The sequence below is a fragment of the Felis catus genome, chromosome E2, assembly GCF_018350175.1.
Source record: "Felis catus isolate Fca126 chromosome E2, F.catus_Fca126_mat1.0, whole genome shotgun sequence".
Taxonomy (NCBI): Eukaryota; Metazoa; Chordata; class Mammalia; order Carnivora; family Felidae; genus Felis; species Felis catus.
In genome coordinates this window covers 2,268,660-2,291,580 of record NC_058382.1, presented here as the reverse complement: position 1 = coordinate 2,291,580, position 22,921 = coordinate 2,268,660, and the positions used below count along the sequence as shown (strand labels likewise).

Below are 22,921 nucleotides of genomic sequence, written 5' to 3'. Positions count from 1 at the left end.
CCACGAGCCAGGCTCGCGGGCCAAGCCCGGAGCCACCCCGCGCTCACACGGACAAGGCGCCGCATAGCAAAGCTGCCCTGAACGCGCCAGGGAGCCGGCTGCCACGCGGTAAGATAGCACGTGTGACCAGGTAACTAGGGACGCTTCCGGTCTCCAAGCCAGGGGAGGGGAAACGCGCGTGCCGCGCGCCTGCGCACTCTCCTGCCCAACTCCGCCACGGCCCTGACCCCCGGGCCACGCCCTCCGAGCGCGGAGGCGCTGGAAGGAGGCGTGTACGCTCGGCGCTCTGCTTCCTCCCCGAGTAGAAGGACACGCCCCTCCGCCAAGCCCCGCCCCTCCCCCGCTGCTCGGGCTCCGCCCCCTCGCTCCGCCAGCCTCGAGAGTTTCGCCGCCTGCGCGCCCGGAGCCCGGGCGTTTGCCACTGAGGCGCCTCGGCTGAGAGCGGTGGTTTCCGGGCGGAGACCGGTGGGCTGTTCCGGCGGGTCAGGAGTCGGAGGCCGGGGGCCGGGCAGGTGGGGCGGGCCGCCCTGACCGCGACGGCGGAGCCTGAGTCCGGACGCCGCTGCGGAGCATCCCCCGTGCCGACTACATTTCCCAGAGGCCCGCGAGGCGGGTGCGCGGAGGCCGAGGCTGCGGGGCGGGGGCGTGTGCGGGACGCAGAGAGGCCGGGGGGCGGGGTGTGCGCGCGCGTGGGGCCAACGGGACCCGCGAGGCCGGCGCGACAGGGGTATGCTGGCGGGCGTGTGAGACAAGTGAGGTGCGAGCGTGTGGAAAGTGAGCTCTCGTGCGAGCCTCGAGGAGAGACTGAGTGGGATGAGTGTGAGCTGCTAGAGACGTGGGAGGTGTGTGTGTGAGAGAGTGTGAGCTGCCCGAGATGGTGGAAAGTGTGAGTGTGAGCTGCCCGAGGTGGTGGGAGGTGTGTGTGTGAGAGAAAGCATGAGGTGCCAAGAGCATGTGGGTGTGAGTGTGTGAGACTGCAGCATGTGTGTTTGGCCTATGAGGTACGAGTGTGTGTGTATCTGAGTGAGAGCGGGCATTCCGTGTTTCGTGTGTGTGAGATGCGGGGGGAGGGGCGCAGTGACAACTGGAGAGAGCAGGGTGTGTTTGTGTCGTGTTAAAAAAAGAAAGCCCCGGGCCCAAGTTGGCACCACTTAGGCCGAGTCCCCAGATGGGCAGTTAATACCCAACCTAATTGCAGGTTCAGCCTACCCGAAATGGAGTTTTAACTGGCCAGTCAAGAATTTTCTGGATGGTACCAATGAGGCAGTCTGTCGCATGGGCCCTCTCCCTCCCACAGAGGAAGAAGCGTCATCTGCGTGAGACCCCCGGCCATTCCCCCTACGCCTGAAACAGTCCTTTCCCTTTTTTTCTGAGAAAGTCCTGCCCCACCTCCTTCCCGTTGAAACACCGGTTTTGGACAACTGGTCGGAGCTCCCCTCCACTTGCAGGACGCCATGTAGCCTGTTCTGGAATTGATGAATGGAGCCAATTAGAAATTTACACTTTACCCAGTTGAATTTTGTTCTTGAACAGTACCTGCATGTGACAGGAACCCAGGAGTCTTCGAAGGAGTCCACTGAGAGAGTGTGTGTGTGTGCGTGCATGCGCGCGCGAGCCTCGAGTGGGAGAGACCATCATGTTTGTGTGTGAGAGGAAACCTAGTGGTGTGGTTGTGTGTGAGACCAAAGCGAGCAGGGGGAGACCACGTGAAGCGTCCATTGTCCCCTGAAGGCTCGCAGGGCCTCTCTGGGACCGTGGTGTATGTGACCGCATTTGAGGTGCCTTCCTCGGGATGTGGGTTTTTGGGATTCTGTCCTCTGTGGTCAGGAAGTGGGTGAGATCCCGTGTCCGTGTTGGCGTGTCACCCTGTATGCTCAGAGCTGGCCCCGAGTGACTGACGTGTAGGGGGACACTACTGGGAAGGTGGATAGCACGACCTTCTTGATGTGTGTTGGGATTTGGTATTGTGTGTTGCTCAGGTGACACTCCTAGACCAGAATTCCCTGCTCCCCGTTCAAGAATTCCAGTAAAAAGCAATAGGTGGGGTGACTGACCGGAGAAGGAGACACCCTCAGTTCTGGGTCCCAAAAAGGAGGGCACACGAAGGGACCGAAGGTGGAGGTGAGAGTGAAGCTGGCAGAATGGGACGCTAAAAGGACCATTGTCCCATGGAGGGAGGCAGGCGAAGCCTGTGGGGGTTTGGGTGGAGGGCCTCCGGTGCACTTAGGAGTCAGATTTTCAGACTGTAGATACAACAAGGGAAAGGTCTGCCTCTACCTATAAAAATAAGGCCAAAAAAATAGAAAGGCAACTTTTAGGAAAAACATTAAATTTAGGGCCTTGAGCATAAGAGAGACATTTGTAAGTTACAGCCCTGTGGCCGCAGGGTGCCTGGAATCTCTGGGTTATTTGGGCGGAGGAATCACGGAGAGCAGGGAGGAAGAAGAGGAAGACAATTTTCAGGCTTATGATTCTGAGAGTGCAGAGCAGGCCTCACCTTCTCACTCCCCTTTCTGTCCCTCCAGCCCTGTCCTCTGGACACTGCCGTTCTCCAAGAGAGAAGCCAGGAAGGGAAGGCAGAGATGACTGTTGAACTAGTGAAAGCCATATCCCAGGTTAGTTACTTCCTTTCTCATCCGAGGAAGGCAGTCTTATTCTTTAGGATTTAATAATGCCTCTTTTCTTTTGAAAATTCCCTGATTCACAGCGGCCTTGAAGGGCCTGGTTCCCAGTTTTCCCAGAGGGCACTAACTCAGCGTGCCTCTTCAACTCTTCAATCTCCTGTTAATCCATCTTCGAATCTAAGCTTCCATTATTGCATTTTTAGTTTTAGAATGTCTATTTGATTGTTTAATGTAATTCCCCATTTTCTGCCCAAGTTCAACATCTATTGTATTAATTCCTTAGAAATATTAATTCTTTTGCCATACTTGTCAGATAATTCTGTCATTTGGATCTCCTGTGAGTTTCTTTCTGTTTTCATATTTTTTTTTTGACGTTTATGTATTTTTGAGACAGAGAGAGACAAAGCATGAACAGGGGAGGGTCAGAGAGAGGGAGACACAGAATCTGAAACAGGCTCCAGGCTCTGAGCTGTCAGCACAGAGCCCGACGTGGGGCTTGAACTCACGGACCGCGAGATCATGACCTGAGCCGAAGTCGGCCGCTTAACTGACTGAGCCACCCAGGCGCCCCTCTGTTTTCATATTTTTTTCCTCTTGATTTTGTCTCATGTGTGTCATTATTTTGGGTTAAGTGCTAGACTTTGTATATTAAAATATCTTAGAGATAATTTGAAGCTTTGACATCTTCCTCTTGATAGTGTTCACTTTTTGGAAATAGATTTTAAAAGTAAACTTTATTTTTTATAACAGAAAAAATGCGAAGACAGTACTAGGAGCATCCAAACACCACAGGCAGCTTCCCGTTATTAGCATCTTACATTAGTTAGTATGGTACATTTGTTACAGTTAATGAACCAATATTGGTATGTTGTTATTAACTAAACTCATGCTTCGTTCAGATTTTCTGTTTTTATTTAATGTATTTTTTTTCTGTTCCAGGATGCTACCCAGGAGACCACATTACATTAGTAGTTCTATCTCCTAAAGCTGCGATAGTTTCTCATACTTTCCTTCTTTTCATTGACCTTGTCAGTTTTGAGGGGTACTCAGGTATTTTATAGAATGTCTCTCATATCTGCTGTTTTTTGCATGATTAGACTGTAGTAATATATTTTTTGAAGGAAGATCACAGAGGTAAAGTTCCATTTTCATCATATATCAAAGGTTTACGCCATCAATGTGATGAATTACTGTCCCTGATTACTTGGTAGAGGTAGTGTTTGTCAGGTTTCCCCAATGTAAGGTTACTCTTTGTTCCACTTTTTCATACTGTACTCTTCAGAAGGAAGTCACTATGCGCACCCCACAGCTAAGGAGTGGGAAGTTATGGGGGCTCCTGGGAGGCTCAGTCAGTTAAACGTCCGGCTGTTGACTTTGGCTCTTGACTTCGGCTGAGGTCATGATCTTGTGGTCTGTGAGTTTGAGCTCCACATCAGGCTCTGTGCTAACAGCTCAGAGCCTGGAGCCTGCTTCGGATTCTGTGCCTCCCTCTCTCTCTGCCCTACCCCCGCTCATGCTGTGTGTCTCTCTCTCTGTCTCTCTCTCTCAAAACTAAATAAACTTTAAAAAAAAAAAAAAGCAGGAAGTTGTGTTCTCTCTCGAGAGTGGAGCATCTGAGTAAATGATTTGGAACCCTTCTGTATCAGACATTTGTCTGTTCTCTTCTACTTATTTATGCAGTCACTTATTTGTATCAGCATAGACTCATGCATATTTATTTTGTACCATAGGTTGTAATCCAATACTACTTTATTTTGTTGTTCACATCATTCTAGCTTTGGCATTAGGAGCTCTTTTAGCGACTCCTGTGTCCTGGTGACACACCCTTTCGTTGCGGGGTATTTTTTGTGTGCTGAACACTGACTTGGACGCTGCATATCTAGGTTATCCTGTATCCTTCCACACGAGTCCTACAGTGAGCCACTTCTCCGTGGGGGGGATGGTTCGCTTTTGCTTCAGGCACACAGCTCTGCTAAGCACAGCTCAGTCTAGGCAGGAGCTGAAATGCTGAGAGGCAGGGGCTCAGTCCTTCTGAAAGCTGCGTTATTTCTGGCTCACCATCAATTCTGGGGTGTAGTCCTTCCTTTGGGCTCTCAACCAAAAGCGTGGAATGTTTACCAGAACCTATGCTTGACAGATTATGGTAACCTGTGAGTAGTCTAGATTAGCGTTTATTGTTGTTTCTCCTCACATGTCAGTCTTGAGTCCTTAACTTGTCAGCTGTGAGCATTTTATCAAGCTACTTCTGCTTGGGAAGTCTGAATAAAATCTCACTGGGTATCCTAATATTGGAGATTGTGGAAATAATTTATGGTATAAAGCATGTTTGGGGAAATCTTTGCCTTGTCTTTGGGCATTTATGGTATTTTATAATGTGGAAGGGCAAATCCTCTTCCCATTACTCCTCTTCTCCAGAATTCTCTTGACTGTTATTTATTTTTAAGTTTATTCATTTATTTTGAGGGTGAGGGGGAGAGAATCCCAAGAAGGCTCCGTGCTGTCAACACAGAACCTGACACAGGGCTCAAGCTCACAAACCGTAAGATCATGACCTAAGCTGAAATCAAGAGTCGCACACTTAAATGACTGAGCCACCAGGTGTGCCTCTTGACTGTTCTTAGAAGTTTATTTTTCTAGCAAATATTAGAATCATGCAGTTTTTTTAAAACTGGTTACTTTAGAGTTATTTAGCAAATACTTAAAAAAAATTTTTTTAATGTTTATTCATTTTTGAGAGACAGAGAGAGACAGAGCCTGAGTGGGGAAGGGGCAGAGAGAGAGGGAGACACAGAATCCGAAGCAGGCTCCAGGCTCTGAGCTGCCAGCACAGAGCCCGACGTGGGGCTCGAACCCACGAACTGGGAGATAATCACCTGAGCCGAAGTCGGATGCTCAACTGACTGAGCCACCCAGGCAGCCCCGCAAATACTTTTGACCTTGTCCATGTGAGATAGTCTTTCAGATTCTGGCAGTGCAGCAAGAAACAACAAAGACTGTGTCCCTGTGGAACCTCCATTCTAGAAGGGGAAAAAGAATTTGTATACATTAAATAGTGAAACGTGCAGGTCTTTATTTGGACATAGGTTTTCGTTTTTCATGGGCAGATTAATCTGGGAGTACAATTTCTGGGTCATACGGTAAATTCATATTTGAATTCTTAAAACAAATGCTAAACTTTTTCAAAGTGGCTGTGCCACTCTGCAGCCTCAGCAGCAGTGTGTGAGGGCTCCCAGTGTTCTGTGTCCTCTCTAATGTTTGTTACCTGTTTTAGTAGCTTAATTTTATTACTATCTGTTGGTTACTTGTAGATTTTCAAATAGATAAGGTTTTAAATTCATCTTTTCGTAGTTTTGAAGTGCTCTGAATCCTGACCAGAGAATAGCCTGAAAATTTTGGCGTTTCAAATTTGTGAAGGCTTTTGTTGGCCTAGTATATGGCCAATTTTTCTTTACTGTATATTGGGGTATACCAAAAAGCTAAAAACTGCATTACCCAGGCTTCTTTGCAAATACTGTTCTATTTGTGACTTATATATGCCAGGCAGAGGCTTCCAGTGTGATATATGGAAGGCAGAAACCAGCAACAGGAAGCAGTGGTTAAGTTCAGGGAAATAGGATTTTATAGCCAACATGTTGGCACGTATTGGCAGATATGGCCGGTATTGGCAGGGGATTTGGTTGTTCTGGGGCAGCACTGGCTGAAGTTCCTGCTGGTCTAATCCTAGCATGTGGGGCGCCTGGGTGGCGCAGTCGGTTAAGCGTCCGACTTCAGCCAGGTCACGATCTCGCGGTCCGTGAGTTCGAGCCCCGCGTCAGGCTCTGGGCTGATGGCTCGGAGCCTGGAGCCTGTTTCCGATTCTGTGTCTCCCTCTCTCTCTGCCCCTCCCCCATTCATGCTCTGTCTCTCTCTGTCCCCAAAATAAATAAACGTTGAAAAAAAAAATTTTAATCCTAGCATGTTATATGCTTAGCTGTGGGTGACACTGGAGAATGGGATTTTGGAAAAATACCATCTTGGTCTAATTGGGCTTTTCTCCTTCTTTGTAGCAGGCAAACCTCATTCTTTAGTCCTTCTGGAAATCCCATATATTATTGGATACCTTGCAATAAATGTGTTTCTTCTTAAAAAAAAATTACAGGCTCTTCAAATGCTGTAAATTAGAATTTCATTGAATATAAGATAATCAATAAAAAATTAAGTGCTAGACATATGTATATGTAAAGATATCCATATAAACATTGGGAAAATAATTAACCAGGAGTACCAGGATCACAGCAATCCAATTTATTCTTCTGGGGAATAACCAAAACACCCATTTCCTTTCTGGTGACCAAATTGTACCAAATATTGGAAAAAATGTGACCACTTTTTGCTTGCATTGATAAATTCATGTGAGTGAATTTGATTTTATAGAAACATGTGAAATGATAGGTATCAGCCAAAATGGTAGCCTCAGCTAACTAGAAGGTGCAAACCAGAATTCAGGAAAACCAGTAGCTCACGGTGAATCTTAAATTGTTAATACTGGAGCATCTGGCTGGCTCAGTTGGAAGAGCATGTGACTCTTGATCTCTGGGTCATGAATTCGAGTCCCAGATTGGGTATAGAGACTACTTGAAAATAAAATAACAAAAACAACAAAATGTTAATACCTTTATGTGAAAAATATATGGAACATTTTCTCAACTGTGTGTATATCTTCTGAAGTCCCATACATTGAATATCTTTGTATCATACCTTTCTTTAAGTGTTTACTGTCAAAAAGCTAATTAAAATGTTCTGTGCATAGCTCTGTATATAGTCAGTTACCAGTGTCTTTGGTAACTTTGCAAATCAGGCATTGAACATGAAGATTTTTATTTCCTTTCTAAATTGTTTTTTAATGTTTATTCATCTTTGAGAGACAGAGAGAGATAGAGCATGAGCGGGGAAGGGGCAGAGAGAGGGAGACACAGAATCTGAAGCAGGCTCTAGGGTCTGAGCTGTCAAGCACAGAGCCCGATGAGGGGCTTGAACTCATGAACTTAAGATCATGACCTGAGCCAAAGTCGGACACTCAACTGACTGAGCCACCCAGGCGCCCCAAAGATTTTTATTTTCAATGGAAATAAAGTTGAAGATGAAAAATGCCCGTAATATTTTTAAAAATTCCTTAGAGCCTGCTGGTGATTGTAACTGGACGTTAATTTTTTCTCAATGCATTTTACTCTTTAAGAAACGAAAAATTATATTTATCTGATTTCGTTTGGATATTGGCTAAGTATACAGGTTTATTGTACTCAGACTCAGTGTACAAATTGGATGTGTTGTAGTCTTATGTTGGGCGATCTCATATTACTACCCAATTTACTCTGGTATGGCATGTCATACTAGTTCTTAATGACATAGCATGAGAAAATTGCATTCTGATTATATTCATTTTTATTGCATAAGAAAAAATAAAATCAGGCCTTGAATTTCAGTCCAATGCCCCTTCCCTTCTGAAACATTAGGGTCCCATTGAGTACCATTTGTAAAATATCAACTTAGACATTCCTTTTTTGTTGTTTTTAAAGGTTCAACCACAGATGTAGTCATTCCTTGAGGCTCTTATTTAGTGCCCTATGGCCACTTATCCGTATTTCGTCATGCCGAGAAATGGGTTAGCATCCTTTTATACAGTGCAATTTATCACTTCAGTAACTACTATTTTAGGTTGGAGCTTCATGTTATGATGTTTTAATTTTTCTTTCTCCCCCAAGGGCCATTGCTCACATAAAATAGGAACAATTTAAAACTTCAGCTTGTATTTATGCATGAAAATGAGCATCAGTTAGTCAAGAATGTATTTGTATCAGGACGCCTGGGTGGCCCAGTCACTTAAGCATCTGACTCTTTTTTTTTTTTTTTAATATTTTTTTTTTTTCAACGTTTATTTATTTTTGGGACAGAGAGAGACAGAGCATGAACGGGGGAGGGGCAGAGAGAGAGGGAGACACAGAATGAGAAACAGGCTCCAGGCTCTGAGCCATCAGCCCAGAGCCTGACGCGGGGCTCGAACTCACAGACCGCGAGATCGTGACCTGGCTGAAGTCGGACGCCTTAAGCATCTGACTCTTGATTTTGGCTCAGGTCATGATCTCGTGGTTGGTGAGATCAAACCCCGCATCAATAGTGCAGAGCCTGCTTGGGGTTCTTTCTCTCTCTGTCTTTGCCCCTCCCCCTCCTTTCAAAATAAATAAACATTAAAAAATTGTATTTGTGTTATTTCAGGACTTGGTGACATTCAAGGATGTAGCAATAGACTTTTCTCAGGAGGAATGGGAATGGCTGAACCCTGCTCAGAGAAGTTTGTACAAGAATATGATGTTGGAGAACTATCAGAACCTGGTATCACTGGGTAAGAGTATTTTTCCTTCTTCATAATTTAGAATTACATTAGGGACTCTTTACATTTGTATTTATTATTAAAAAAAATTTTTTTAACTGTGTGTAGGTATATTGAAATCTAAGAAACAGGACATTCAGGGATTAATGAAAATTTCAGATTAAGTCAGTGGATTTGATATGTATCACATAGTCCATGAGTGTGCCCTTTAGTCATTTGGAAACACAGGGCACGATGTGACTTTTCACTGGTCTCCTGTGCTGCCTTATTTCTTCTCTCCTACTGTACTGTTGTTATTCCCACTTGAGAGTAATGAGGTTCACCAAGAATATAGCTAATTATTATAAATTTAGAATATGGATTTTTAAAAACTATGTTTTTATAAACTGGCAATAAGTCAAACTGGTGAGACACAAACTATGAAAGTGGCTTCAGATATTCTTAGGGAAACTTACTTGAATCCTTCCCAGCTCTGGAGCCACCTCATTGTCTAGACTAGCTTTCTCTCTCTCTCTCTTTTTTTTTTTTTTTATTTAAGTTTTTAATGCTTATTTACTTTTGAGAGAGAGAGACAGAGACAAAGCACAAGCGAGGGAGGGGCAGAGAGAGAGAGAGGGAGACACAGAATCCAAAGCAGGCTCCAGGCTCTGAGCTGTCAGCACAGAGCCCGATGCGGGGCTTGAACTCATGGACCGTGAGATCATGACCTGAGCCGAAGTCGGACGCTTAGCCAACTGAGCCACCCAGGCGCCCCTAGACTAGCTTTGTGTTCTCTAAAAGGCCTCCTTAATCCTGGCTTGTGGTTCACCAAGCTTCTTGAAACTAAATGTATGTCTTTTAGCAAATTTGAGTAATTGTTGACTTGCTTTCTTCAAATAATTTTTTTCTGTTCTCTTCTGGTATTTGAATTACAAATATGTTAGAACCTTTTATATTATGCCCTAAGTGACTGAAGATCTGTTCATTATTTGAAGTCTTTTCTTGTTTGTATGTCAGATTAGATTAGATAATTTATATTGACTTCACGTTTATTGACTCTTTGTGTGTCTTCTTCAATGTCTTGTTAAGCCAATGTAATGGATTGTTAAATTTCAGATTGCATATTTTTCAATTCTCAACTTTCCACTAGGTACTTTTTTTATAATTTCTGTTTCTCTGCTGAGAAATTCTGAGCATATTTTCCTTTACATTTTTGGGTATAGATAAAACAGTGGTTTTTAAATCCTGGTCTACTAATTTCAGCATCTGTGTTATCACTGCTTAGGTCTTCATTAATTGCTTATGTTTCTGAGTGTGATTCACTGTGTCCTCTTTCTACTTATGTCTAGTAATTATGGATTTTATCTCAAACACTATAAATAACACATTATAGAGACTGTAGGTTCTGTTATATTCTTCTGAACAGTTTTGTGTTGTTTTTTAAAAGTAGTTAACTTGACTCAGACTCCAAACTCTGTCTCTAGAGGCTCTTTATAGTACATCACTTATTGGGTGTCTGATGATCCTGTGAAAATGCTGGGTAGCATTTCTGCCCCCAGCCCCTTAAAAATTGTTTAACTTTTATAGAGTTGACCTTTGGCAGTCCCACTAGACTATGCCAGAAGCTTTATGTATTCTGTCTTTAAAATGTGTTTTACTCCTTCATCTAGTCATTTGTGCTGTCTTCTTCCATCAGTATTAAGAAACTGGCTTATAGTTCTGAAATACCCAAACCATGGCCAGTTTTCATGTCTTCTTTTTTCTGTATGCAGGACTTTGCCTCTCTAAGCCATATGTGATCTCCTCATTGGAGCAAGGGGGAGAGCCTTGGGAGATAAAGAATGAGATGACAGAAAGCCCAGGTGAGTGTGGGAGAACCCGGTAGGGGTATCTTTTCTAGGTAATGGCTCAGCTGTTTTTCCAAGGTGGTACTTTTTCCTTTCATCTGCTTCTTAGAAATTCTTCTCAAGCCTTCCAAGCCTGAGGAGAAAACGGAAACTTCACTGTGTAGCCTGGGCTCCCCAAACATCTTCTCTTCCACTTGGAGGTATCTCTTCTCTCTAATAAGCTAACTCATTTTGCAGAAATCTCTCCCCAGCTCTTTCTCATCCCCTCCTTCCTTTTGCCATGTGACTTATACAAGCTTCTCTGTTTCTTAAACCTTACTTAACTCCCAAATTAGGTCTGCTTAAAAATCAGAACATGCTACTCCTTTCAATCTTTCTTTGCCTTCTTGTTGCAAATGGGAAAGACCAGCCCCTACCAGCCCTTGTGTAACCAGCTCCATCCTACTTCTCTGACTTTATCCTCTAACACTTTTTAGCTTTTCACTATACATTAGTGCAAAGCTTTCTAAATGAGGTGGGGTGCGCAGATGTTCTTCAAGTGCATTAAAGGTATGCCAGCATACCGAATCTCTAAGCCTTGAGAGACCAGGTGAGGCAGAGACAGTCTGAGTTCCAAGTTTGCTTGCTTCTGGGTCACAGGCAGTATCATCCTTTGACCTCTGTGTGTCTTACAAATGTCAATAAGTGCCTGACGGTACAGTTGAGAAGCACTGCTCTTACCCAGTAGCACCTTTTCAGAACTTTCCACGCTCTTTACTGATTCAGACTTTTGGATTTCCTGTTTTCTCTGCCTAGAATGCTCTTCTCTTGGCTCTCTGTCCATGCTTGACTATCAGACCAGAGCTCAAAAACCATCTCATCAGGGGCCTTCCCTAACCACCTTATATAATGAACATTCCCTTATTCCAGCCCAATTACTTTCTACCAAGGTACTGTTTGTTTTCTTTGTAACACTCAGGAGAGCCTGTAATTAACTGTTTATGGTTTACACGCCTATTTTCTGCCTCCCCCTCTGAACTGACAGTTCACAACGACAAGGGAATGTTCAGATCATACACGGAAGTTAACACCTTTATGAGATTCTCCCTTCACTTCTTTAACAGTATTTGATCTTCATGTCTTGCGACGATTTGGATCCTAGACTTCCAGGGTCCTCCAAGTACCCAAATATTGGAAGAGAAATTAGCCCTGCTTTATTCTATCAGCTTTAAATTCTATCAGCTTTAAATAGGGAAATAGAGGAACTTTCTGGATAAGAGGTAATAATTGGCCTTGTGAAGAATAGATGAAGAAGGCGGGGAGTGGGGGGCGGCCTGGGCGCCTGGGTGGCTCAGTAGGTTAAGTGTCCAGCTCTTGATTTTGGCTCAAGTCATGATCTCAAGGTTTATGAGACTGAGCCCTGCACCAGGGTATGTGCTGACAGTGCAGAGTCTGCTTGGGACTCTGTCTCTCGTTCTCTCTCTCTCTCTCTCTCTTTTTTCTCTCAAAATAAATACATATTTTTTTTAAAAAGAAGAAAGAAGGAAAGGGGATGAAGCCTATAAATTTGGTGGGATATTGAGTCATGGTATAGATTTAAGTATTATTAAGTGAACAAGATACCTCAGCATCTGTGTTGAGAAAGGCCAAAAAGATAAGGGACAGCCATGGCTCCCCATGGGAGGTTGGTGTTGAAGACTGCCTTCCTAGGAAGAATCAGTGATGTCTCCAGTTTTCTGTTTCTCTGTCCACTGTTGCTCCCCTCATTTGTTTATGGAGGAAAAACCATAGATGATTGGTTCATTGAACCTTCAGGTGTCAATTCTAGAATTACCAAAGCCTGAGTATTCCTGATATCAGTAGTGACCTGGGATAGGAAGCTTGTTAATACCGTAAAGTCCTTCTTAACTGAGTTAGCAGATTTGATCTCTCCTGTCTCTGAACTCTTATACCAATTTTGCTTTTTACCACATGGGCTCTTGATATTTCATATTGATATTTCATATTTTCTTCTCAAGTTACTTTCTTTATTGGTCTTGCCTTTCTTTCTTTTTTTTTTTTTAAGTTTATTTTTTTGACAGAGAGAGAGAGAGAGAGAGACTGAGTGCAAGGAAGGGCAGAAAGAGGGAGACAGAATTCGAAGCAGGCTCCAGGCTCTGAGCTGTCAGCACAGAGCCCAACGCACAGTTCAAACTCAGTCAACCACAAAATCATGACCTGAGCTGAAGTCAGATGCTTAACTGACTGAGCCACCCAGGTGTCCCTGGTCTTGTCTTTCTCATCACTTTCTATACTACTCAAGAACAGCTTGTCTTATTATGTTCATGTCCCTAATGCTTGACACATAGAAAATTGCTTCAGGGAGCGTAGGATTAGTCAGTCATTTGCTATGGATAAGTTATGAAAGGAAAGCACTTTCTCTTTTGCCCTTTCCTGATATCAACCTTTCCCCTGAAGTTTTCTCTTAGTATTATCTCTTCGATACAAATTTCTTCTTTGTATATTTATTGAGAACTTCTATATGCCTGAGTTTCTGTGACAGATGTTAAGCGGCTTAGTAGCAGTATTTAAAGCATATGTATTCCTTCCCTGAAGCTTATATTCTAGCTTGCAAAGCAAGAAACTTATTTTAAGTGGCAGTAAAAAGAATTAATAATAGTAATACCCAGGGGCGCCTGGGTGGCTGAGTCGGTTAAGCATCTGACTTCAGCCTAAGTCATGATCTCGCAATTTGTGAGTTCAAACCCCACATTGGGCTCTGTCCTGACAGTTCAGAGCCTGGAGCCTGCTTTGGTTTCGGTGTCTCCCTCTCTCTCTGCCCCTCCCCTGCTCACTCTTTGTCTCTCTCAAAAATGAACAGATGTTAAGTAATAGCAATACCCACCTACATGTCATTATAAAACTAGTTTATTCAAAAATACTTATGGTGGGGCACCTGGGTGCCTCAGTTGGTTAAGCATCCAACTCCTTATCTCTGCTCCAGTCTTGATCACAGGATCGTGAGTTCAAACCTTGCATTGGGCTCTGCACTGGGCATGAAACCTACTTTAAAAAAAAAAAAAGACTTAACCCCATTAAGATGTGGCCTGAGAAGTGAGAATGAGTAGATGAATGGAAAAATGCCTTAATATGGAGTCTCAAGTTCAGGGCTCTCTGAGAAATGCAGAGTTCACTATTGAACCATGTAGCAATGGTACACACAAACACTATTTTCTGGTTATGAAAAGATTAGGAATTTCCCTAAACCCCAAGGGAAGTCATGAAGCATGAGGTATTTGTGGTCAGTCGCTGGGAATCTATAGAGATTTTTGATCAGCAGTACTTATGTGATGATACCGGTATTTAAACAAAATTAACCTACGTGTATATGCAAGTCAACTAGAAGTGGGGAAGAATACAGGAATGGTATTTAATTTACAGTAAGTCATGTTAATGCAGAATAAAATATTGTCATTGTAGCCTACTTCTCCAGGACTCCATTACCTTCATTTAATTTTCTTAATCACCTTTTCTGTGTTTCCCTGAGCTCTTGAGATCTGCTTGCATATTTTTTAGTTGATGTTCCTGTGCATAGCACATTTTGTGGGGTACATTGTTTTGGAATCACCTTGTCCTCATTAAATGTTTCCTTTGTTACATCCCATGAATAAGGAAACACTTGCTTATTTGGTATCTTTCAGACTTGGAATCTATGTATGAGACACACGAATTATCTCTGAAGCACTTCGTGTATGGTGATGTGCTAATGGAGGGAATTACAGGCTATGGACTGGAGCATTCCACTTTCAGCGAAAACTGGAAATGTGAAGATCTTTTTGAGAGGCAGTTGGTAAGTCAAGAAACATTTATCAGGCAAGAAGTAATCACTCATAACAAAATCCTCACTGAGGAAATACATCACAAATGTAACAAATCCAACAAATTTGTCCATCTAGACAATGTAGAGGAAAATGTTTATAACCATAAATCAGATAAAAAAAGCTTTTCTCAAAGTTCCATGGTAGTAAAACCCAAGAAAGCATATTCAGGAAAGAAACTTTTTAAATGTAATGAATGTGAGAAAACCTTTACCCACAGCTCCTCCCTTACCGTTCATCAGAGAATTCATACTGGTGAAAAACCATATGAATGTAAAGAATGTGGGAAAGCCTTCAACCAGAGTCAGCACCTTGTTCAACATCATAGGATACATACTGGAGAGAAACTCTTTGAATGTAAAGAGTGTAGGAAAGCCTTCAGCCAAAACGTGCACCTTATTCAGCATCAAAGAATTCACACGGGAGAAAAACCGTATAAATGTACGGAATGTAGAAAAGCCTTCAGCCAACCTGCACACCTTGCTCAACACCAGAGAATTCATACTGGGGAGAAGCCATATGAATGTAAGGAATGTGGGAAAGCCTTCAGTGACGGCTCATCCTTTGCCCGGCATCAGAGATGTCACACCGGCAAAAGACCTTATGAATGTATTGAATGTGAGAAGGCCTTCCGGCAGAACACGTCCCTTATTCGTCACTGGAGGTACTACCACACTGGGGAGAAGCCTTTTGATTGCATTGATTGTGGGAAGGCTTTCAGTGATCACATAGGCCTTATTCAGCATAGGAGAATTCATACTGGAGAGAAGCCCTACAAATGTAAAGTGTGTGGAAAAACCTTCAGTTATGGCTCATCCCTTACCGTCCATCAGAGAATTCACACAGGAGAGAAACCTTATGAATGTGTCATCTGTGGGAAAGCCTTCAGCCATCATGCCTCACTCACACAACACCAAAGAGTGCATTCTGGAGAGAAACCTTATAAATGCAAGGAATGTGGGAAAGCTTTTAGACAGAGTATACACCTTGCTAGTCACTTGAGAATTCATACTGGTGAAAAACCTTATGAATGTAAAGAATGTGGAAAAGCTTTCAGCATTAGTTCACAGCTGGCTACTCATCTGAGAATTCATACTGGAGAGAAACCTTATGAATGTAAGGAATGTGGCAAAGCTTTCAACCAGAGGGCACACCTTGCCCAACATCATAAAATTCACACAGGAGAGAAACCTTATGAGTGTAAGGAATGTGGCAAAGCCTTCAGCCAGACTACCCGCCTTATTCAACATCAGAGAGTTCATACTGGAGAGAAACCCTATATATGTAGTGAATGTGGAAAGGCTTTTAGTGACAGCTCATCCCGTTCTCAGCATCGGAGACTCCATACGGGCCAAAGGCCCTATGAATGTGTTGAATGTGAGAAGGCATTTAGAACAAAATCCTCCCTTATTTGTCATCAAAGATGTCATACTGGGGAGAAACCTTATGAATGTAGTGTATGTGGTAAAGCCTTCAGCCATCGCCAATCTCTTACTGTTCATCAGAGAATCCATTCTGGAGAAAAACCGTATGAATGTCAGGAATGTGGGAAAACCTTCAGCCAGATTGGACACCTTAATCTACACAGAAGAATTCATACTGGAGAGAGGTCTTATGAATGTAAGGAATGTGGGAAGGTCTTCAGACAAAGTGCACACCTTACTCATCATCAGAAAGTTCATGCTGCAGAGTCCTCTCAGCCACGCAGCTCTTCCCCACCCCAGATCTCACCAAGCCCTGTGGATATATCTGCTAGATATTTTTGGAATTCATCCACTTTCAGTTCTCATTGCCCTAGTCCAAAACACAGTCATTTCACGTGGACTATTCCGGTATAAAAACTAGTCTTCCATTCTGTTTTATTCCCTTCAAGTTCATCCTTCACAATATTGCCATGGTGGTCTTTTAAAAATGTAGATGTAATTAAACGACCCTCCTCTTAAAACCCTGGTTATGAAAATGTAAACTATTCGATGCGTATAAAGTGCTTAGCATAGTGCCTGACCCAGAGCAAGTAGTACTTGGTAAATGTTAAGGCGGTGTCATTAAGAGTCTGCTTAAAATTATTTTTAAACAGCGAACTCTGGAAAGCAGTATATCAGTACTAGGAGATTATGATAATTTTGGAACTGAAACTATATCTTGAGGTGGATAATGAGGATTAGCACGTAGTGTTTTTAAAGTTCAATGTCCTAACAGAATAGCATAGTGGATTTCTTGTGCCTCCGAATCTGTATTCTTTGTTGCTGCAGAAATTCAGTGTGACCTGATACATAGAATATGTTTTAGGAAGTGTCTAGAGCTCTGGCTAATACTGAAACAAAAGAATTAGAATTCACTGGTAAGAAGTATGACTGTGTTTAATCAAGGCAAAAAATAAAAATTCCTTAATACTGAAAACTTAAACAGTAGAGACCTTGAATAATCTAGCCTATTTTAAGATACCTGGGTTCACAGATTAATTCCAAACTTTCAAGGAATCACTAATTAAACTGTTGTAGAGTATAGAAAAAATATTTAAAATGCAATACTTTGAAGTGTTTGGAATCCTTCTTTCATGAGGCTAGTTCAATTCTGATATCAGCTCCCCCCAAAAATGAAATGATAGATTAATTTACTTATGGTTCTGTATAGAAAAGAAATTATTTTTTTATTTTTGTAAAAAAAATTTTTAATGTTTATTTTTGAGAGAGAGAGAAAGAGCAGGGGAGGAGCAGAGAGTGAGGGAGACCCAGAACCCGAAGCAGGCTCCAGGCTCTGAGCTGTCAGCACAGAGCCCTATGTGGGGCTTGAACTCACGAGCTGTGAGATCATGACCTGAGCCATGAAGTTGGATGCTTCACTGACTGTGCCACCCAGGCACCCCTAGAAAGGAAATTATTAATTTCAACTGAAGGAGACCGGAGGTGCTGAATAAATGGAGATCCATACACGTTTCTAGATGGAAGTCTCAATATTGTAAAGATGTCTACATTCACTCAATTCCAGTCATGATTACTAGGATATTTTTTACATTGACAGTTTTGTTCCGAAAATCATGCACAGTGGTAAATAGGCTAGCATTACAGGAAACTTTTGGAAAAGATCATATACCCATGAATTCAGTTTGTTGCAAAAGTAGTATTGTTTTAAGTTTCTGTTTATTTTTAAGTTATCTCTACACCCAGTGTGGGGGACCCTGAGATCAAGAGTCACATGCTCCTCCAAAGGAGGCAGCCAGGCTCCCTGCAAAAGCAATATTTTTCATACATCGCTGGGGGAGATGGATTATTATAGATGGTGTTTGGCAGTTAGTTATCCAACTGGAAGTAAAGTCAAATCCACATTTTACTCCTTACAGAGAAGTTCACTGAATATGGATTAAAGATGTAATAGGAAACACAATATTAAGATTTTAGAAGGGACTATAGAATATTCGTAACCCTTTGAGTTCAGGGAGACTTGGTAAGGTGGATACAGAGTCCAGAAGTCATGAAAAGAGGGTGACAGAAAGGAGCACATAAAAGACTTAGAGCTTTTCCATGGTACAAGACACTATACTAAGTTAAAAGGAACATGACGGGTTGGGAGATCTTTAAACATACATATTATGAAGGACATAGCCCTTCTAAAAAGAGCTGTTGAGAAGCAGCAAGGATAAGAAACAGTCTGACAAAGCACATCAACAAGCGACTCACAGATGGTGAAAATGAAATCGTCAAATAAAATCGTGGAAGTTCCTAACTGCAACAATGATCACATAAATTGAAATTTCAAAAAGCCCTTGACACCAACATAAACCAGCCCCGATTTTATGGATAATATCCAGTACTGTTGCAGATGTGAAGAATATATTTTTATATATTGGGAAAATAAATTGATTAAAAGCTGTCTTCAGAGCTAATTTGTTACCCGTCAGCATTTTAAATGTTGACTAATCCCTGCTGCATTTCTAAATCTAGGAATTTATTTTCTTGAAAAGCACAAGTGCAGAAATACAGATGCATGTGCACATTAATTATAGAATTGCAAGAAATTTGGAGCAGCTTAAATGTCCAGCACTAGTAAACTAGTTACCTAATCAGTTAATTTATAGAAAATTCAGTAGGTTATATAGTTACTGAAAAGAATGGGGTAGATTTTCATACAGAAAGACCTCTTATAATTTACTAATTGAGGGTGTGATTTTCATAACTATAATATAATTGCATGGTTACAAATACCTAAAATTTATAAAGTTAAAAATCATGGAAAAACATACATATCAGATACTTTTGTCTGCAATACAAATTGAAGCCACACCCACAGAAATACATGTAGACTTTTCCTCTGATGTCATTAAGTGAGGTTTCGTTTGTGTTGCCATTTGTACCTAGTTTTTAATCCATTCAGAAACTCGCTTTGGGACCCAGGACACAGTGGAAAATGAGTCATCCTTTGGCCACAACTTGTGTTCCTGCCTCTCTGATGACTAGACCAGGACGTGCTTCATGTTCTTTCCACATTGTTTGCCACTAGTAATCTTGCTTTCACTTTAAAATTATATTCAGTTCTTTTGCTGTCAACCAAAGAAACCTAACCAATACAGAAGTTGGTGTCCTTGAGTGGGTTTCAGGCAAAACATCCTCAGCAAATGTGGGTTATTATGAAAGTTTGGTTATCGGATGAAATGGAGCGAAGGATTAGAAGGCCCCTATTCGTATTTTGTGCTATGCAAGAAGCATGCCTTGACAGCAACAGTAAGACAGCTCGTCAGCTGTGTCTAGATTATTTTTAGATCAATCAAAAGGACAAAGAGTGCCAGTTGAAGGGGTTTGGATGAGGTTCATGCATAATGGAATTGGAGAAGATAAAGCAAAAGAAATAATGACTTAAAATTTTTGCTTTAAGGCATGGACTAGAACACCAGCCATTTTGCAATAGACTTGAAAGCCTTCCTTGTAGCACTCTGGCTGTGATTGCTAAATATCAAAGAATGAGCTGTAACGCCAAGTGAATTCACAATTTTGTCAGATTTCCTAAGGAAAATGTTTGGCATTCATGAGGGACAGTTGGTATACTGGTTATTAGAATGATGATTTGTGGGAGAATTTGGGGATTTTAAAACTCTTAAGCCCCTAAGAAACCTTAAGGAACCATACCAACTCATTACCCTTTGCCTGAGATCACTGTGGATGAAGCCTGACCTGTTTCCCTTTTAGCTCACCAACACTGTGGCTTCATTGATTTTAAAAAGAAACAAACAAACAAATCTGATTTCAAAGTGGCCTAGAGATATATAGAAGAAAAGAGGTTAGAGAAGGGTTGAAAGGCTCCTGAAAGTATCAACGTTTATTATCAGAATCTACAAGATGTTTGCAAAAATGGGTTTTCATAGTACTTGACCTCAGACGTTGGAACAAAATTTTGAACTGGGTTGTATTTATGGGTAGGTACGTCGAGTATTGCATATTTGATGTCCTAATTTGTGCAGTTTAGTGTTTTTCTCTTAATTTTCTGTGTACATAAATGCAAATCTATTAAATCCTGACCAAAACTAAATGATATTTAAAGCCAAGAAATGATCTTGCCTGATAGACAGGAAGGAACAGGAAAATTTGGGATGCTGAATTTGCTCTCTCATGTCTGAGTTTCTCACTTACCTTGTCATTAGGCTCCCTGAGACAGGGCCAAAATGCCTTTCCTTGAATCTGTGCCAGGAGGAAAGCATCACTATTTCTTTACTCTCTGTCCTCAAGATGTCTGGCATCCTGGGAACGGGGGATGCTCTTAGAAAGGGACTTCTTTTTTTTTTTTAATGTTTGTTTATTTTTGAGGGAGGCGGTCAGAGAGAGAGAGGGAGACACAGAATCTGAAGCAAGTTCCAGGCTCTAATTTGTCAGCACAGAGCCTGACACGGGGCTTGAACCCACAAACTGCGAGATCATGACCTGAGCTGAAGTCGGATGCTTAACCGACTGAGCCACCAGGGTGTCCCGAGGGATTTCTCATCTCTAGCAAGTGGAGCAGCCCAGGGATCCTGAGCCCCAGCAGCAACTCACCAGAGGCAAAGTGGTTGATTCAGTGGTGTGCTTGGACAGCCTCATTCTGGCTTGCAAGAGTTAATTGTTATATGTTTAGACATTTTGTGAACTGGTTGTTAAAAGGTGTATATGTTTGTGTGTTTATATGTGTGGGTGTGTAGAAATATATACATATAAATACACGTTTGTATTAGGTAATATATAACATGTATATATTGTGTATGTATGTTTATGGGTTATAGTATAAATTTATACTATAATGGACAGATTATAATAAAAACGCAATAGTTTGCAAATATTTTTGAGCATTTATTTACATATTTTATTTATGACTCACATTTGTAGGGGGGACACACCATATAATAGTTGCTGCTGTGCCTCTCTCTCCAACTCTGCATTCAGTGACAACATGCTGGTAACTTTAACTCAAGTATGATGGGAGTACTTAATAGCATACACTATAAATCAAGGCTTGTCAACTTTAAAAGGTAATAGAAAATGTTAGTCACTCACGTTAAACATAAAAATGTTTTGGGGCGCCTCGGTGGCTCGGTTGAGTGTCTGACTCTTGATTTCGGCTCAGGTCATGATCCAGGGGTCACAGGATCAAGCCCTGGGTCTGGCTCTGTGCTGAGCATGGAGTCTGCTTAAGATTCTGTCTCTGTCTCTCTCTGTTTCTCTCAGATTTCTGGGTTCTAGTGTTAGGGAGGTTTGTTTTAGCACCAAGTAGAGGAATCCTTCTGTTAGGGGAGTTAATAATGGTATCATTAAACCAGAAGCTGAATGTCACCTGGTCACTTAAAGCTTCTGCTGCCATTAGGAGAGACTTAAAAAAAAAAAAAAAAAAAAAACAAGAAAGAAAGGAAAAATATAATGGTTTTATAAAGTTAAAAAGGGATGGGGTGCCTGGGTGGCTCCGTCAGTTAAGCATCCGACTCTTGCTTTCAGCTGAGGTCATGATCTCAAGTTTTGTGAGTTTGAGCCCCGCTTAGGGCTCTCTGCTGACAGCATGGAGCCTGCTTGAGATTCTCCCAGTCTCTCTCTCTCTCCCCCCCACCCATCTCTTCCCCTCCCCTGCTCTCCCTCTCTCTCTCAAATAAACATTAAAACTTTATTAAAAAGGGGGAAGGTTTTACAGTAGTTATTGGCAAGACATTATGGTTAGGGCATTTCCTTGTACTATCTGGCACGTCTGGGTACAATGTCCCATGTTCAGAATTGTTAGTTTCTCAATTCTGACTTATGCTTGTGTAAAGGTTTTAATCCTGGAGGAAGTCTTCCAATCAGGAATAACAATGGGTGCAGTGAAGGTCGAATGCTCTCTGTTCCATATGTCCCATGCCACTGGAGGGATAAAAAAGCCACAGTAGCTGATCCTGACAGACAAGAATAGAGTTGATGCTGAATAATGGGGCTTGCGAGGGTTGTGGACAGTCCACACCCTTGAGTTGTCATGCACAATGGTAAATGGTAAACAGAAACCGAAGACACCTGTAATACCACCCAGGCCATTGATTGTTTGGGTCACACTATCCCCGGACCCAGGCAAAGAACCCTGACTGAGATGTAGGTCAAGCTTAGGAGAAACATGCAGTACATAAAGAAGTCCTAGACACCAATAATTACCCCAAGGCCAGTTCCAGAAAGAAGGACAGGTTATATTCTCTACCCATGGTTTTCTATTTGCTGGTTCATAATTAAGCTCCCTCCCCAGCCAGTGCCATTTTATCAATTCAAAGAAAGTGTTTTAATTAAAGTGGTTTAGGAGCCTGGGTGGCTCAGTTAAGTGCCTGACTTCTGCTCAGGTCATGATCTTGCGGTCTGTGAGTTCAAGCCCCGCGTCAGGCTCTGTGCTGACAGCTCGGAGCCTGGAGCCTTCTTCGGATTCTGTGTCTCCTTCTCTCTCTGCTATCCCCCTGCTCATGTTCTCTCTCTGTCTCTCAAAAATAAATAAACGTTAAAAAAAAATTAAAGTGGTTTAAACTCAGTTCCATTATGTCAATGAGGGCTTTACAACTTTATTTTTAATGACGAAACATTTACACACAGATGTTATGTGTAAAATTTCATGAGTCTAAAAGCTGGTACAGTAAAACATACTTTAGGCCTAGAATTCTAATTTTGCCAAATCCATACAATTGTGTAACTGATGTGGTTTGAAGTGTTGGGGTTGGGAACCGACAGCTCAGAAAGAATTCTTGAGGGACGCCTGGGTGGCTTAGTCAGTCAAGTGTCTGACTTTGGCTCAGGTCATGATCTCACAGTT

At 42.2% G+C, this 22,921-nt stretch overlaps 1 protein-coding gene across 11 annotated transcripts; it reads left to right on the top strand.

Annotated features, from left to right (window-relative positions):
* Nucleotides 1-341: 341 nt before the first annotated feature.
* LOC101101602 (zinc finger protein 471) lies at nt 342-20,953 on the top strand. Of its 11 annotated transcripts, none has more exons than XM_045046736.1 (6): nt 342-613; nt 1,199-1,316; nt 2,526-2,615; nt 8,877-9,003; nt 10,743-10,832; nt 14,477-17,212. In XM_045046736.1, the coding sequence occupies exons 3-6, from the start codon at nt 2,583-2,585 to the stop codon at nt 16,489-16,491; spliced, it is 2,265 nt and encodes a 754-aa protein (XP_044902671.1). In that variant the 5' UTR covers nt 342-613; nt 1,199-1,316; nt 2,526-2,582; the 3' UTR covers nt 16,492-17,212. The 11 variants fall into 11 exon arrangements, with proteins under 11 accessions (XP_044902671.1, XP_044902669.1, XP_006940871.3 ...); XM_045046734.1 differs by having other exon boundaries at nt 343-613; nt 1,980-2,615; XM_006940809.5 differs by lacking the exon at nt 1,199-1,316 and having other exon boundaries at nt 343-613.
* The last annotated feature ends 1,968 nt before the right edge of the window (nt 20,954-22,921 follow it).